Source organism: Balaenoptera borealis (genome assembly GCF_965194805.1).
Source record: "Balaenoptera borealis genome assembly, chromosome: 15".
NCBI classification, from domain to species: Eukaryota; Metazoa; Chordata; class Mammalia; order Artiodactyla; family Balaenopteridae; genus Balaenoptera; species Balaenoptera borealis.
The window spans coordinates 56,000,442-56,018,401 of NC_138871.1; the positions used below are offsets into that span (position 1 = coordinate 56,000,442).

Here is a 17,960-nt window from a genome sequence, read left to right on the forward strand (position 1 = left end):
TGTGACTATATTTTTGAGTGGGGGGGTGTAAGTCTCTATTCCTGTATAAGTATCACAATGACATGACAAAGATACTTAATCATTCCAAAATACAATGACGAAATTGTTAAGAGTATTTTGAATCCCAGACCATTTTCCAGTTAATTAAAATTTATTGCAAATTAATTAATCATTCTAATCATATTTTAAACACAGTTATTTCGGCATAATGCTCCAAAATTTATGCAGTAAGGCCAGGCCCATTCTCACTGAAGGTGAAAGGGAACATCACTGGATAAGGTAGGTTTCCACGTAATGAAGCAAATCATTACACGGTCTTCGATGTTAGGATGACTGAGTAGTTATCATTTATTAAGAACCAAAAATAACTTGGATACTAAGAACCAGCTTTATAAAAGGCAGATGAGCCCACATATTAGAATGGTCAGAAGGAAATTTAAATCCAACTCCTACCAAGCCTGAATCAAATACACGCAAGGGACTGAGTCCAGAAGGACAGAATTGAAAAGACAAACTTCTACAGGGGAAATTATCTACCCCTCTTTGGTTAGCATAAATTAGTGTATTAGATTGTATTATATACCTAACTAGTCAGATACTTGAGAAGGAATCCTGTTTATCAGTGTCTCCCAAATGTGCTATTTGCTGCTTTTCTGCCTCACAAGAGTTCTCATAAGTAGTACTGGGTTGATCTGCACATACTGCTTTCAAAATTTGTGAACAATAACGATAAAGATGTACTACAGCATTAAGTAAAAAGACTGCCAAGATTTCTCTGGAAGAATGTTTAATTCTTTTTTCTATCAGCAACTTATTTAGTGATTATGCAAGTGATGTCCACACATTAATAAACAAGGAGAAAAATGTACAAAGCTAAAGTGTAGAGTTGAGCTGTTTCAGCTGACTATTGCTTTTAGTGGTGAAACATTCTTTCTAGGTTAGTATAAATACAGTTTAAGTCTTAGGATATGGCTTGACAAAGGATAAATTATGAATTTAAGCAACATGAACAGCAGATAGGCCATAGTCCCATGGAAACTGTTAAAGACAGTGAAGGATTCAGTTACTCTAAGTTAATAATATTTACTTAGTCTTGCAAAGGCAAAAAAAAAAAAAAAGTAATATAGTCAGTGCATTAGAATTCATCTGCTCTCTGTTTATATTTCCTGTTAACTTTTAGATTCATTATGAAATATTTAAGAAAAAATTCTTCTGAAGCATAACAAAAATAGGTACTGTATAAATTTTAAGTGTTATGACAAAAAGAAATATCTACAGATTATAAAGAAACTCTGGGAGATCTTCAATTCTCACTCTTTTTGGGAGGGTGTTGATTTAAGGCAGTATATCTAAAATAACCAATCACTGTATAATTTTGCTTAAAAATGTGGCACATAGAATTAAATAACTTTACATTTGATATCCTCAAAGGACAACTTCAAATAAGATATTCTTCCTGTTAACGTATTAAGATCAGTGGTTGGGCCCTGATGGCTACAAACTGCCATGGTTTGCTTCCCTTGAATTGAGAATGGGGATTCCTTTTTTCTTTCAAGATCCAGTGAACCAAAGGGGTAAAAAAAATGAAAATCACAAATAAAAAAATTCTTCATTTAGTTTAATTTTCAGAGCTAAATAAATTTGCTGCATATATGAATTTAGACTTTTAACTTAAGAAAAGGCAAAACAAAACCATCTTTAATTTCCTTCTCTTTTTTTCCTATAATACGAGCAGTTAAAGGAGAAAAAGGGAAGGGAAGGGAAAAGAAAGCTAGGAAAGAATAGACAGAGAGACGTATGGAGACAGCCATGGGTACAGAGATGAAGAGAGATGTCACCAGGAAAGGCCAAAGTCAGAAAGGGAAAGACAGGGAAGGAGACATGAAAGTCAGAGAGGTCGACAAAATGACAAACGTATGCTGCAAGGCTGAAGGCTGAACAGGGATGCCCATATACGGCCCACCACAGAAAAAGACATTTGGTATAGAGTGACAGAGAGTGATATAAACACAAGAGTCTTTATTTTAGAATGTAAGTGACCTTTAACGACTTTACTGTTAATTATTGGCTTTTTTTTTTTTTTTTTTTAAGATTTATTGATCGACTGTTATGTTGGGTCTTCGTTTCTGTGCTAGGGCTTTCTCTAGTTGCGGCAAGCGGGGGCCACTCTTCATCGCGGTGCACGGGCCTCTCACTATCATGGCCTCTCTTGTTGCGGAGCACAGGCTCCAGACGCGCAGGCTCAGTAGTTGTGGCTCACGGGCCTAATTGCTCCGCGGCATGTGGGATCCTCCCAGACCAGGGCTCGAACCCGTGTCCCCCGCGCTAGCAGGCAGACTCTCAACCACTGCGCCACCAGGGAAGCCCAATTATTGGCTTTTTATAGATATATGTAGAGTAATTACTATTTGGTCCCATCAACTAAAGAATATAAAATACAAAAAAACAAGCAAATCATACATCCTTACCATTACTACTAGTACTTGTATCAAAATCTACATTTGAGGTTTTAAAAAATTATTGGTAATTTTTCAGTGGGGTGATGGTACTGTAGCTATGATTTTTAAGTCTTCATTTTTAGATGAGTTGCTGAAATACTCTTGGGTGGAATGATATAATATCTGGGACTTGTTTCAAAATAACCTAGTGTGGGGGTAGGGAAGAAGTGGGTGGAGGTATATACTAGCTGTGCATCAACTAACTGCTGAAGGTGATGACGGGGCTTCATTATACTATGTTCTCTACTCTTGTAGTGGTTGAAATTTTGCATAACAAAGTTTTAAGATTTTATCTTCAAGTATAATTAATTTAAGAAAATTAAGGATTAGGTTAAATTGGGTTAATTTAGTCAAGCCACTAAAACAATCTACTGTGTAAAATTAAATCTTTTAGGTGAAAACAAGATTTGGTAGTACTCAAACTGAAGGAAGAAACATGACAAACTTAGAGCAAGTATAAGAAATTGAATATACACTTCTTGGAAGAAATAATTTTGTATGTAAGACTTCTGAAATTCTTGACTTGACTGAATCTGACAGAGATCTTTTCATAAAATGTGAAATTATCAATTTAGGCTCCTTAGACAAACTTTAAGGCTGGTGGGCTCATCCAAACAGCTCATTTTACTGTTGGCAAGGCCCAGAAAGGGTTAAGTAATTTATCAAAAGATTATTTTTTTAAAGTAAAAGTAGTACCAAAATCAAAAACTAGAAAGTATGAAGATACAGAAGAAAAAAACCAATCATCCATAATTCCACAAACACAAATTTCAGGATGTTTCCTAACAGCTTTTTTTTTAAACTCTTAGGTTTGACTTTTTCCTCCCATATCTATTAACATGTTAAATATAAAAATCTGTATATATTTTTCCTAATATAACTCTAAGCATTTTTTGTATTTGCATAAATTCTTTGTAATAGTTATTTTTAATGGTTGTTTAATATTTCATGGAATAGATACAGTTCTCTAATTCATTCTCCTATAAAATGGCATTCATATTATTTCCAACTCTTTATTACTACAAATAAAGCTGCCATGAACATATTTATACATAAAATGTCATTATGGTTAGGCATAACCATAACCATAAAAGTCATATTTGATTTTTTTCATAAGTAAGATAAAACTTCCGAATAGAAGCATTTTTGTCCTTTTGAAAATTTATTAAGGGGCAAAACAAAGTTAGATTCTCCATTTTCTCTATGGAACCAGCTCATGAACAGTAAAAATGATAAAATGAGGAGGACAGCTGAAGACTATTTTCAGGATTGTTTTGGGCAAAACAATGTTTATATTGGTAGAGGCAGAAAACAATTTTTTAACTAAAACTATACCCTACCTGTTGAAAAGCTTTTTCTGCTTGACGTTCAGCATCAATAACTTGTCTCTCAAGCTGCTGCATCTGAAAAGTGAGAAAAGATATAAAAAATAGAAAAATTCATATTTCCCTTTTGTAATTCTTTAAGAACATTTAAAGTACTTCAGTGAAGATGAATTGCATACAATTTAGCACATTAAAAGCTCTTTCAGGGCATATTTAAAAATGGATCAAACAAAATACCAAAGGTTTGATACTTTTAATACAATGTAATATATACTACGTGAGTATTCATCAATAGAATTTTCTTCACTGGACTATATGTTAGAAATCACTGGTTAACACATATTAAGAACAAGAAATTAAATCTAAGAGAATAGTAAGACCTCAAATGTCATATTTCATTTGTTGATCAAAAATAGACATTTCTCCAAAGAAGATATACAGATTGCCAACAAACACATGAAAGAATGCTCAACATCACTTATCATTAGAGAAATGCAAATCAAAACTACAATGAGATATCATCTCACACCAGTCACAATGGCCATCATCAAAAAATCTACAAACAATAAATGCTGGAGAGGGTGTGGAAAAAAGGGAACCCTCTTGCACTGTTGGTGGGAATGTAAATTGATACAGCCACTACGGAGAACAGTACGGAGGTTCCTTAAAAAACTAAAAATACAACTACCATATGACCCAACAATCCCACTACTGGGCATATACTCTAAGAAAACCATAATTCAAGAAGAGTCATGTACCACAGTGTTCATTGCAGCTCTATTTACAATAGCCAGGACATGGAAGCAACCTAAGTGTCCATCAACAGTCGAATGGATAAAGAAGATGTGGCACATATATACAATGGAATATTACTCAGCCATAAAGAGAAACAAAATTGAGTTATCTGTAGTGAGAGGGATAGACCTAGAGTCTGTCATACAGAGTGAAGTAAGTCAGAAAGAGAAAAACAAATACCGTATGCTAACACATATATATGGAATCTAAAAAAAAAAAATGGTCATGATGAACCTAGGGGCAGGATGGGAATAAAGATGCAGACCTACTAGAGAATGGACTTGAGGACACGGGGAGGGGGAAGGGTAAGCTGGGACAAAGTGAGAGAGTGGCATGGACATATATACACTACCAAATGTAAAACCGATAGCTAGTGGGAAGCAGCAGCATAGCACAGGGAGATCAGCTCGGTGCTTTGTGACCACCTAGAGGGGTGGGATGGGGAGGGTGGGAGGAAGGGAGACGCAAGAGGGAAGAGATATGGGGATATATATATATATATGTATAGCTGATTCACTTTGTTATAAAGCAGAAACTAACACACCATTGTAAAGCAATTATACTCCAATAAAGATGTTAAAAAAAAATTTTCCAATGAGCAGTGGAGGGATAAATTAGGAAATTGGGAGTAACATATACACATTACTATATATAAAATAAACAACAAGGACCTACTGTATAGCACAGGGAACTATACTCGATATTTTGTAATAACCTATATGGGAAAAGAATCTGAAAAAGAATATATATATACATATATGTATATATATGTATATATATGTATATATATATATATATATATGGAATCACTTTGCTGTACACCTGAAACTAACACAACATTGTAAATCAACTATACTTCAATAAAAAATAAATAATAAGAATTCTTAAAAAGAAGAAAAAAAAACAAAAGATACATTGACACAGGCTTAATATAGAAAAAAAAAGTCCCAGTGATATCAGAAAGTGGTGTATTCTCATGAGCTCCATAGGTGGTATGTTTAAGTCACAACTGAGGAGTTTTAATTCTTACAGATCCTGATGGAAAGAGTATAGAAGATACTCCGATTAAACACACACATCCACAAAAGCATACAGCACAGAGAATGGAAAAATATCTGGGTATATTTTAAAAGTTCTGTGGAGAAGAGAAAGTTTGGAGATTTTAGAGGGTGGGAATAAAAATAAGTTTGGAGAGTTAAGGTAAAATAGTAAAATGAATATTATAAGTAAAATAAACAAATGTCTTAAAAATGCAAGTTAACATCATACACAACCAGGATGTAAAACTAAATTTTGAATTATTTTTTACTGAGTATTGAAGTCTGGTCAACACTTAGAGCCGTCTGTGGCTCAATCTGTGTTCATTATCAATTTTATTGTTGGCTGATATTCCCAGACGCCCTTAACTTCCAGAGCATCTCAAACTCACAGCACCCTGGGTACCACCCCCATAGCCGACATGCCAGACCCGCCCCCTTCTCGAAAACCACAGAGAAGCAGCCTCCTGCAGCTACAACAGCCCAGCAGGGAGCTGCCCGCTCTGGACCGCCTGGGTGACAGGGACCCCAACTGAGGTGTGCGCTGTTCTCAATGTCTGAAAGATGGTTTCTGTTATGAGTGTACTGTATCATTTTTTAAGGGTACACTGGTTGGGAGAATTTGCTGTGTTTTGATAACTATGTTTGGGCGAATTACCATTCGACACAGGTAAAACTCAAGACCATGAGCACCATCACCTTCGCCCACCTAACACAAAAGATTTCTTAAACATTTCAGAAGTGGAATGCATGGAGCTGAGTAAAAGTATCTGTATTTACTCTACCATCCTTGTAGAACCCAATGATGAGTATTATTGGGCTGTACTGAAAGAGACTCAGACCAAACCCTGTGACAAAACAGAGCACTAGAATACTGAAAATGATGGTTTGTTTAAGATAAAAAATGACATGTGGACACAGATGAGGAAGAGGTACAAATATGTCTTTGGGAAGCACGGCAACAACTACAACTGGTTCTTTCTTGCACATCCCACTACATTTACTGTCATTGAAAACAAAGTATCTTCTGTTTACTAGGGATGCATCACAACCTTTTTATCTGGGCCACACTATAACATCTGGTGACCCTGAATACGTGACTATGGGAGAAGGAATTGTTTTAAGTATAGAGCTATGAAAAGACTTAACAGACTTCTGAATAAGTCTGAAAAGTATGCAGATCAAAGTGTGATTTGGAAGTTATCTGAAGATATGCAACTGGCAGTCTGCCTGAAATATGCAGGAGTTCTTGCAGAAAATGCAGAGGATTCCAAAGGAAGAACTCTATTTATAAATACAAAACTACTGCATGTCTTATTCAAGAGACAATGTCTAGTAACCCTCAGCAAGTAGTAGAAGCCTGCTGTTCAGATATGGCTATTACTTTTAATGGACTGACTCCCGAAAAGATGATAGTAATGATGGATGGTGTGTACCAGCTCAGGGCATTTGGACATTATTTCAATGACACACTGATTTTCTTACCTTCAAATGGTTCAGAAAATGACAGAGGGTTGGGAAATAATAGGACTGTGTTGTCCAAGAGTGCTTGAAATGTGGCTAGTCCAAATTGACATGTAGCATAAGTATAAAATACACACTCCATTCAATAATATTATTTGAAAACCTAGTACAAAAAGTATAAAAATCTCAGTAATTGTTCATACTGACTCAACAATGAAATGATAATATTTTGGATATGTTGCATTAAATAAAATATAACATTAAAATTAATGTCACCTGTTTCTTTTACAGTTTATTAATGTTGTTAGAAATTTTTAGCATTCTTTTATTTATTTATTTATTTTGGCTGTGCCGTGCGGCTTGTGGGATCTTAGTTCCTTGACCAGGGATTGAACCCGGGCCCGGCAGTGAAAGTGCTAAGTCCTAAACACTGGACTGCCAGGGAATTCCCTATGGAAGATTTTTTTTTTTTTATCTTTCTTTTATTTAATGGAAGATTTCTTTTTAGCTTTCTTTTATCTATTTAAGAAATTTTTAAATTACGTATGTGTCTTACTTTATATTTCTATTGGATAATAAAAATGTAAAACATTCCATTATCACCATATATGGCAATTTAACTTCCTGTCCACATGGCAGCATTTTTTAAAAGGAGGTTTACTGCAGGGATCTAGATTCTGGAAGAGGTTTCAAATATTTGGATACGTAAATAGATACTTCCCAAGTGCATTCACTGGACATCATGTCACCTTTAATTTTTGTGAAGATATTTCAAATGTTTAATAAGCAAGTATTGTTGTCGCAAAGCATTTTATTGAGTCATTGTTACAAACTGCAGCATTATGTCAAGCAGTTGGACAAGCATTGTGTCTCCTGTCTAGGATATTCCTTATCCAAAAAACTAACTGGCATGCACATGCCAACACCACATTCTTTCACTACTGACAATATGCTAACAATCATCACCTCTGCAATGCAACTACATTGTGTTTTCAGGGGAACTTTTGCACTTGTGCAGCCTTAGCCTCAATTTTGAATATTTTTGAGATTGTCAGGAAAATTCACAGATTGCTGCTCTGTAAAATTTTGCTAGTAAAAAGAAAAAGACTGACATACCTATTAGAATGGCCAAAATCCAGAACATTGACAACACGAAATGCTAGCAAGAATGTGGAGCAACAGGAACTCTCATTCATTGCTCATGGGAATGCAAAATGGTATAGCCACTTTGGAAGACATTTTTATGGTTTCTTATAAAATTAAACATACTCTTACCATACTATCCAGCAAGTGTGCTCCTTGGTATTTACCCAAAGGAGTTGAAAACTTATGTTCACATAAAAACTTGCATACAGGGACATCCCTGGTGGTGCAGTGGTTAAGAATCTGCCTGCCAATGCAGGGGACAAGGGTTCGACCCGTGGTCCAGTAATATCCCACATGCCACAGAGCAACTAAGCCCATGTGCCACAACTACTGAGCCTGTGCTCCAGAGCCCGCAAGCCACAACTACTGAGCCCATGTGCCACAACTACTGAAGCCCATGTGCCTAGAGCCCATGCTCCACAGCAAGAGAAGCCACCGCAATGAGAAGCCCACGCACCACAACAAAGAGTAGTCCCCACTTGCCTCAACTAGAGAAAGCCCGTGTGCAGCAACGGAGACCCAACGCAGCCAAAAATAAATAATTAATTAATTTTTAAAAAATCTTAAAAAAAAACTTGCACACAGATATTAATAGCAGTTTTATTCATAATTGCCAAAACTTGGAAGCCACCAAGATGGCCTTCAGTAGATGACTGGATAAACTGTGGTATATCCAGACAATGAAATATTATTTAGGGCTAAAAGGAAATAAGCTATTAAGCTATGAAAAGGCATGGAGGAAACTTAAATACATATTATTAACTGAAAGAAACCAATCTGAAAAGGCTACATAAAGTATGATTCCAACTATATAACATTCTGTAAAACTATGGAGACAATAAAGAGATCAGTGGTTGCCAGGGATTGGGGTGGGGGAGGGATGAATAAAAAAGAGCACAGAAGGTTTTTAGGGCTGTGGAAATGCTCTGTATGATACTATAATGATGGATACATGTCATTAGACATTGTCCAAGCCCATGGAATGTACAACACCAAGAGTGAAACTATGAACTTGGAGTGACAATGATGTGTCTACGTAGGGTCAACAATTTGTAACATGTACCATTCTGGTGGGGGATGTTAATAATGGGGAAGGCTATACATGTGTGGGGGCAGGGACTATACAAGAAATTTGTATCCTCCACCCAATTTTTCTGTGAACCCTAAGCTGCTCTAAAAAGACAAAGTTTTAATAATAATAATTTTTAGAAAGATTTAATAGTTTCTCAAGAGGACCACTCTGATCTGAATGTTTGTGTCCCCCCAAAATTCACATGTTGGAATCCTAGTGCCCAATGTAATGGTGATTAAATCCTGAGGGTGGACCGCTCATGAATGGGATTAGGGCTTTTATAATAGAGATCGCACAGAGCTCCTAGCCCCTTCTGCCAGGTGAAAATACAGGAAGTCTACAACTCAGAAGAGGGCCCTAACCTGATCTTGCTGGAATCCTGGTATCAGACTTCCAGCCTCCAGAACTGGGTGAAATAGATTTCTATTGTTTGCAAACTACAGAGTCTGTTGTATTTTGTTATAGCAACCCGAACAGACTAAGACAGAAAATTGGTACTGAGAGTGCAGTGCCTCTGTAACAAATATCTAAAAATGCGGAAGCAACTTTGGAACTGGGTAACAGAAAGAGACTGGGAGAATTCTAAGGTGCATAGTAGAAAAAACCTACATTGCCATGAACGAACCATTAAAAGCAATTCTGGTGAGAGCTCAGAAGGAGAACAGGAAAGCTATAGAGAAAGCCTCAATCTTCTTGGAGAGTATACCTAAGGATTGTGAACAGAATGTTGGTAGAAATGACGGATGGTAAAGGCTGTTCTGTTAAGGTCTCAGACGGACATGAGGAACATGTTATTGGAAACTGCAGGAAAAGCGATCCTTGTTATAAAGGGGTAAAGAGCTTTGCTGAACTGTGTTCATGTCCTAGTGTTTTGTGGAAAGGAGAACTTGTGAGTGATGAAATTGGATATACAGCTGAGGAAATTTCTAAGCCAAGTGTTTAAGGAGTGGCCTGGTTCTTTTTTTTTTTTTTTTTTTTTTAATTTATTTTATTTAATTATTTTTGGCTGCATTGGGTCTTCGTTGCTGCACAGGGGCTTTCTCTAGTTGCGGTGAGCGGGGGCTACTCTTCGTTGTGCTGCATGGGCTTCTCATTGCGGTGGCTTCCCTTGTTGCAGAGCGCAGGCTCTAGGCACGCGGGCTTTAGTAGTTGTGGTGCACGGGCTCAGTAGTTGTGGCTCGCGGGATCTAGAGCGCAGGCTCAGTAGTTGTGGCGCACGGGCCCAGTTGCTCCGCGGCATGTGGGATCCTCCCAGACCAGGGCTCGAACTCGTGTCCCCCGCATCGGCAGGCGGACTCCCAACCACTGCACCACCAGGGAAGTCCCGGCCTGGTTCTTTTTGAATGTTTACAGTAAAATATGAAAAGAGAGAATGACTTAGAGATGGAATTGTTAACCAAATAGGATGCAGAAACGGAAAATTTTCGGCCTATCCATATTGAAAGAAATGAGAAAGCTTGTTCCAGAGAGAACAGGGTGTGGCCAAGCCACCTTGTGATTAAGAGATTAGTATGGGTTTGAACCACAGACTGAATCAGCTGCCCCAGCAGGAGAACAGTCCATTTGAACTGAAGAAGAAGGAATGAGGAAGGCTGTTGGACTTAGATTTTACAGGACAGGACTATATGGCTGTGAACACAGGCTATTGTTAAAGACAAGGAAAGAAGGACCATAAACGTAATTCAGAGATCATCAGGGCTCCACAGCTAACATCGTTCTCAATGGTGAAAAGCTGAAAGCATTCCCTCTAACATCAGGAACAAGGCAAGGATGTCCATTGTCACCACTTTTATTCAACATAGCTTTGGAAGTCCTAGCCATGATAATCAGAAAAGAAAAAGAAATAAAAGGAATCCAAATTGGAAAAGAAGAAGTAAAACTTTCACTGTTTGCAGATGACATGATACTATACATAGAAAATCCTAAAGATGCTACCAGAAAACTACTAGAGCTCATCAATGAACTTGGTAAAGTTGCAGGATATAAAATTAATACACAGAAATCTCTTGCATTTGTAAACACTAACAATGAATGATCTGAAAGAGAAATCAAGGAAAATCACATCATAAAGAATATAATACCTAGGAATAAACCTACTTAAGGAGACAAAAGACCTCTACTCTGAAAACTATAAGATGCTGATGAAAGAAACCAGAGATGACACAAACAGATGGAAGGATATAGCATGTTCTTGGATTGGAAGAATCAATATTGTCAAAATAACCATACTACCCAAAGCAATCTACAGATTCAATGCAATCATTATCAAATTACCAATGGCATTTTTCACAAAACTAGAACAAAAAATTCTAAAATTTATATAGAAACACAAAAAACCCTGAATAGTCAAAGCAATCCTGAGAAAGAAAAACAGAGCTGAAAGAATCACACTCCCTGACTTCACACTATACTACAAGGCTACAGTAATCAAAACAGTATGGTACTGGCACAAAAACAGACACATAGATCAATGGGACAGGACAGAAAGCCCAGAAATAAACTCACGCACCTATGGTCAATTAATCTCTGACAAAGGAAGCAAGAGTGTACAATGGAGAAAAAGACAGTCTCTTCAATAAGTGGTGTTGGGAAAATTGGACAGCTACATGTAAAAAATGAAATTAGAACACTCTCTAACACCATACACAAAAGTAAACTCAATGCGCCACAACTACTGACCCTGCACTCTAGAGCCCGTGAGCCTGTGCTCTAGAGCCTGCGAGCCACAACTACTGAGCCCGCGTGCCACAACTACTGAAGCCCACACAACTAGAGCCCGTGCTCTGCAACAAGAGAAGCCACCGCAATGAGAAGCCCACGCACTGCAACAAAGAGTAGCCCCCGCTCGCCGCAACTGGAGAAAGCCCAAGTACAGCAATGAAGACCCAACGCAGCCAAAAATAAATAAATAAATAAATAATTTAAAAAGAAAAAGTAAACTCGAAATGGATCAAAGACCTAAATGTAAGGCCAGACACTATAAAACTCTTAGAGGAAAACAGAGGCAGAACATTCTTTGACATTAATCGCAGCAATATCTTTTTTGATCCACCTCCTACAGTAACGAAAATAAAAACAGAAATAGGGGCTTAACTGGTGGCTCAGTGGTTAAGAACCCACCTGCCAATGCAGGGAACACAGTTTTGAGCCCTGGTCCAGGAAGATCCCACATGCCACAGAGCAACTAAGCCTGTGTGCCACAACTACTGAGCCTGTGCTCTAGAGCCCGCGAGCCACAACTACTGAGCCCACGCGCCACAACTACTGAAGCCTGCACGCCTAGAGCCTGTGCTCCGCAACAAGAGAAGCCACTGCAGTGAGAAGCCCACACACCGCAATGAAGAGTAGCCCCCACTAGCCGCAACTAGAGAAAGCCTGCATGCAGCAACGAAGACCCAACACAGTCAAAAATAAATAAAATAAATTTAAAAAGTAAAATAAAAAATAAAATAAACAAATCGGACCTAAGTAAAGTTAAAAGCTTCTGCACAGCAAAGGAAACCATAAACAAAATGAAAAGACAACCCACAGAATGGGAAAAACTATTTGCAAAGGAAGCAACTAACAAGGAATTAATCTCCAAAATATACAAACAGCTCATGCAGCTCTATGTCAAAAAAACGAACACAATCAATAAATGGGCAGAAGATCTAAATAGACATTTCTCCAAAGAAGACATACAGATGGCCAAGAAGCACATGAAAAGATGTTCAACATCACTCATCATCAGAGAAATGTGAATCAAAACTACAATAAGGTATCACCTCACACAGGTCAGAATGGCCACCATCATAAAGTCTACAAACAATAAATGCTGGAGAGGGTGTGGAGAAAAGGGAACCCTCTTGCACTGTTGGTGGGAATGTAAATTGACATAACCACTATGGAGAACAGTATGGAGGTTCCTTAAAAAACTAAAAATAGAACTACCATATGATCCAGCAATCCCACTACTGGGCATACATCTGGAGAAAACCATAATCCAAAAGGATACATGCACCCCAATGTTCACTGCAGCACTGTTTACATTAGTCAAGACATGGAAGCAACCTAAGTGTCCATCAACAGAGGAATGGATAAAGAAGATGTGGTACATATATACAATGAAATATTAATCAGCCATAAAAAGAATGAAATAATGCCATTTGCAGCAACATGGATGGACCTAGAGATTATCATACTAAGTGAAGTAAGTCAGAGACAGACAAATATCATATGATATCGCTTATATGTGGAATCTAAAACAAGGTACAAATGAACTAATTTACAAAGTATAGTCACAGATGTAGAAAACAAACTTACGGTTACTGGGAAGGAAGGGGGAGAGGGATAAACTGGGAGATTGGGATTGACATGTACACACTACTATATATAAAATAGATAACTAATAAGGACCTATTGTATAGCACAGGGAACTCTACTCAATACTCTGTAATGACTATATGGGAAAAGAATCTAAAGAAGAGTGGATATATGTATATGTATAACTGATTCACTTTGCTGTACAGCAGAAACTAACACAGCACTACAAATCAACTATACTCCAATAAAAATTAAAAAAAAAAAAAGAGAGAGAGATCATTAGGGCTGCCTCCTCAGTTTCAAAACGTGGTAGATGGGTGGGGTTACTGCCTGGGTTTCAACAGGCCAGATGACCGACCTCTGCCTAAATCAAAGTGGTACTGCCCAAAGCTATGGGGGCTCTATCCTGCCCAGCAGAGCCACAGGGGCATGGCTACCTCCACCTAGATTTAGAAAGATGAAGCAACCTGGAGCCATGGGCCCACAACCCAAGCAGAGGGTCACTTGAGGGCAAGGTCACTGAAGGGAGCCACTACCAGGGCAGTGCCAGTGAAGCCATCAGGCCACCCTTGGGGCCCCAGACTGGTAGAACCACCAGCATGCAATTGCAACCCGTGAGAGCTGCTGTGTGGCTACACCCAATAAAGCCATGGGAGACGAGCACATCCCAGTGTGTCCAGAGGGCGAGACCACCCCCATACCATGCCTCAGGTGGGTCTGGAAGGTAAGACCGCTGCACCACAGAACAGAACATCTAATTAAAGAAGATTGTTCTCAAGCTTTAAGATTTAATGTTGTTTGTCTTCTGGGGTTTTGGACTTACTTGGAACCTGTTACCCCTTCTTTCTCTCCTATTTCTCCCTTTTGAAATGAAATGTCCATTCTATACCTGTCCCATCACTGTATTTTGGAAGCACATAATTTGTTTGATTTCACGGAATCACAGCTGGGGGGAATTTTCTTAGAATGAATCATACCTTGAGTCTCACCCATATCTAATTAAGATGGTATTTAGAATTAGGAGTTTGAGATTAACAGATGCACACTACTATATATAAAACAGATAAAAAAACAAGGACCCACTGTATAGCACAGGGAACTATATTCAATATCTTGTAATAACCTATAGTGGAAAAGAATCTGAAAAAGAATATATATATACGTGTGTGTGTATGTGTATGTATATATATATATCTGAATCACTTTGCTGTAACACCTGAAATTAACACAACATTGTAAATCAACTGTACTTCAATTTTTTAAAGATATGGTATTTATATGAAATTTTATTCTTTAGACTTTTTTTGTCTGTGTTCCCCCAGTTTCACATGCTGGAATTCTAACACCCAAAATAATGGTGTTAGAAGGTGGGACCGCTGCCTGGGGTGTTTGGTGGGGCTAATGACAGACTCTGGGAGGGCTCACGCCAAGGAGTACTTCCCAGAATTTCTGCTGCCAGTTTCCTTGTCCCCACGGTGAGCCACAGCCACCCCCCGCCTGTGCAGGAGACCATCCATACTAGCAGTTTTAAAAATTATCTTGTTTAGAGAGCCTCCCATCAAGCCTCCTAGATAGCCTCAACCACCAGAGGGCAGACAGCAGAAGTAAGAAAAACTACAATCCTGAAGCCTGTGGAACAAAAACCACATTCACAGAAAGACAGACAAGATGAAAAGGCAGAGGGCTATATACCAGATGAAGGAACAAAATAAAACCCCAGAAAAACAACTAAATGAAGTGGAGATAGGCAACCTTCCAGAAAAAGAATTCAGAATAATGAGAGTGAAGATGATCCAGGACCTCGGAAAAAGAATGAAGGCAAAGATCGAGAAGATGCAAGAAATGTTTAACAAAGACCTAGAAGAATTAAAGAACAAACAAACAGAGATAAACAATACAATAACTGAAATGAAAACTACACTAGAAGGAATCAATAGTAGAATAACTGAGGCAGAAGAACGGATAAGTGACCTGGAAGACAGAATGGTGGAATTCACTGCTGCGGAACAGACTAAAGAAAAAAGAATGAAAAGAAATGAAGACAGCCTAAGAGACCTCTGGGACAACATTAAACACAACAACATTCGCATTATAGGGGTCCCAGAAGGAGAAGAGAGAGAGAAAGGACCAGAGAAAATATTTGAAGAGATTATAGTTGAAAACTTCCCTAACATGGGAAAGGAAATAGCCACCCAAGTCCAGGAAGCGCAGAGAGTCCCATACAGGATAAACCCAAGGAGAAACACGCCGAGACACATAGTAATCAAATTGGCAAAAATTAAAGACAAAGAAAAATTATTGAAAGCAGCAAGGGAAAAATGACAAATAACATACAAGGGAACTCCCATAAGGTTAACAGCTGATTTCTCAGCAGAAACTCTACAAGCCAGAAGGGAGTGGCATGATATACTTAAAGTGATGAAAGGGAAGAACCTACAACCAAGATTACTCTACCCGGCAAGGATCTCACTTAGATTTGATGGAGAAATCAAAAGCTTTACAGACAAGCAAAAGCTAAGAGAATTCAGCACCACCAAACCAGCTCTACAACAAATGCTAAAGGAACTTCTCTAAGTGGGAAACACAAGAGAAGAAAAGGACCTACAAAAACAAACCCAAAACAATTAAGAAAATGGTCATAGGAACATACATATCGATAATTACCTTAAACGTGAATGGATTAAATGCTCCAACCAAAAGAAAGAGGCTTGCTGAATGGATACAAAAACAAGACCCATATATATGCTGTCTACAAGAGACCCACTTCAGACCTAAGGACACATACAGACTGAAAATGAGGGGATGGAAAAAGATATTCCATGCAAGTGGAAATCAAAAGAAAGCTGGAGTAGCTATACTCATATCAGATAAAATAGACTTTAAAATAAAGAATGTTACAAGAGACAAGGAAGGACACTACATAATGATCAAGGGATCAATCCAAGAAGAAGATATAACAATTATAAATATATATGCACCCAACAGAGGAACACCTCAATACATAAGGCAACTGCTAACAGCTATAAAAGAGGAAATCGACAGTAACACAATAATAGTGGGGGACTTTAACACCTCACTTACACCAATGGACAGATCATCCAAAATGAAAATAAATAAGGAAACAGAAGCTTTAAATAACACAATAAACCAGATAGATTTAATTGATATTTATAGGACATTCCATCCAAAAACAGCAGATTACACTTTCTTCTCAAGTGCGCACGGAACATTCTCCAGGATAGATCACATCTTGGGTCACAAATCAAGCCTCAGTAAATTTAAGAAAATTGAAATCATATCAAGCATCTTTTCTGACCACAACGCTATGAGATTAGAAATGAATTACAGGGAAAAAAACGTAAAAAAGACAAACACATGGAGGCTAAACAATACGTTACTAAATAACCAAGAGATCACTGAAGAAATCAAAGAGGAAATCAAAAAATACCTAGAGACAAATGACAAAGAAAACACGATGATCCAAAACCTACGGGATGCAGCAAAAGCAGTTCTAAGAGGGAAGTTTATAGCTATACAAGCCTACCTAAAGAAACAAGAAAAATCTCAAGTAAACAATCTAACCTTACACCTAAAGGAACTAGAGAAAGAAGAACAAACAAAACCCAAAGTTAGCAGAAGGAAAGAAATCATAAAGATCAGAGTGGAAATAAAGGAAATAGAAACAAAGAAAACAATAGCAAAGATCAATAAAACTAAAAGCTGGTTCTTTGAGAAGATAAACCAAATTGATAAGCCATTAGCCAGACTCATCAAGAAAAAGAGGGAGAGGACTCAAATCAAATCAATAAAATTAGAAATGAAAAAGGAGAAGTTACAACAGACACTGCAGAAATACAAAGCATTCTAAGAGGCTACTACAAGCAACTCTATGCCAATAAAATGGACAACCTGGAAGAAATGGACAAATTCTTAGAAAGGTATAACCTTCCAAGACTGAACCAGGAAGAAACAGAAAATATGAACAGACCAATCACAAGTAATGAAATTGAAACTGTGATTAAAAATCTTCCAACATACAAAAGTCCAGGACCAGATGGCTTCACAGGTGAATTCTATCAAACATTTAGAGAAGAGCTAACACCCATCCTTCTCAAACTCTTCCAAAAAATTGGAGAGGAAGGAACACTCCCAAACTCATTCTATGAGGCCACCATCACCCTGACTCCAAAACCAGACAAAGATACTATGAAAAAAGAAAATTACAGACCAATATCACTGATGAATATAGATGCAAAAATCCTCAACAAAATACTAGCAAACAGAATCCAACAACACATCAAAAGGATCATACACCACAATC

General features: G+C 37.7%; 2 protein-coding genes across 5 annotated transcripts in view; one reads left to right on the forward strand and one right to left on the reverse strand.

The window, feature by feature from the left end:
• The window catches only part of PLEKHH2 (pleckstrin homology, MyTH4 and FERM domain containing H2), a 123,086-nt gene that overhangs the window by 70,451 nt on the left and 34,675 nt on the right, over positions 1–17,960 (reverse strand). For all 4 annotated transcript variants that reach the window (XR_014235098.1, XM_082357989.1, XM_082357990.1 and 1 more), the window contains exon 3: positions 3,839–3,901. Coding sequence is in view for 3 of the 4 variants with exons in the window: in XM_082357989.1 (XP_082214115.1) it covers positions 3,839–3,901 (63 nt within the window). In the remaining variant the exon portion in view is untranslated. The remainder of the gene's footprint in view (positions 1–3,838; positions 3,902–17,960) is intronic.
• C1GALT1C1L (C1GALT1 specific chaperone 1 like) lies at positions 3,909–10,672 on the forward strand. Its single transcript, XM_082358342.1, is given in 4 exon segments — positions 3,909–6,671; positions 6,673–6,785; positions 6,788–6,966; positions 6,969–10,672. Coding segments are annotated over 4 exon segments (639 nt in total). The 5' UTR covers positions 3,909–6,564; the 3' UTR covers positions 7,209–10,672.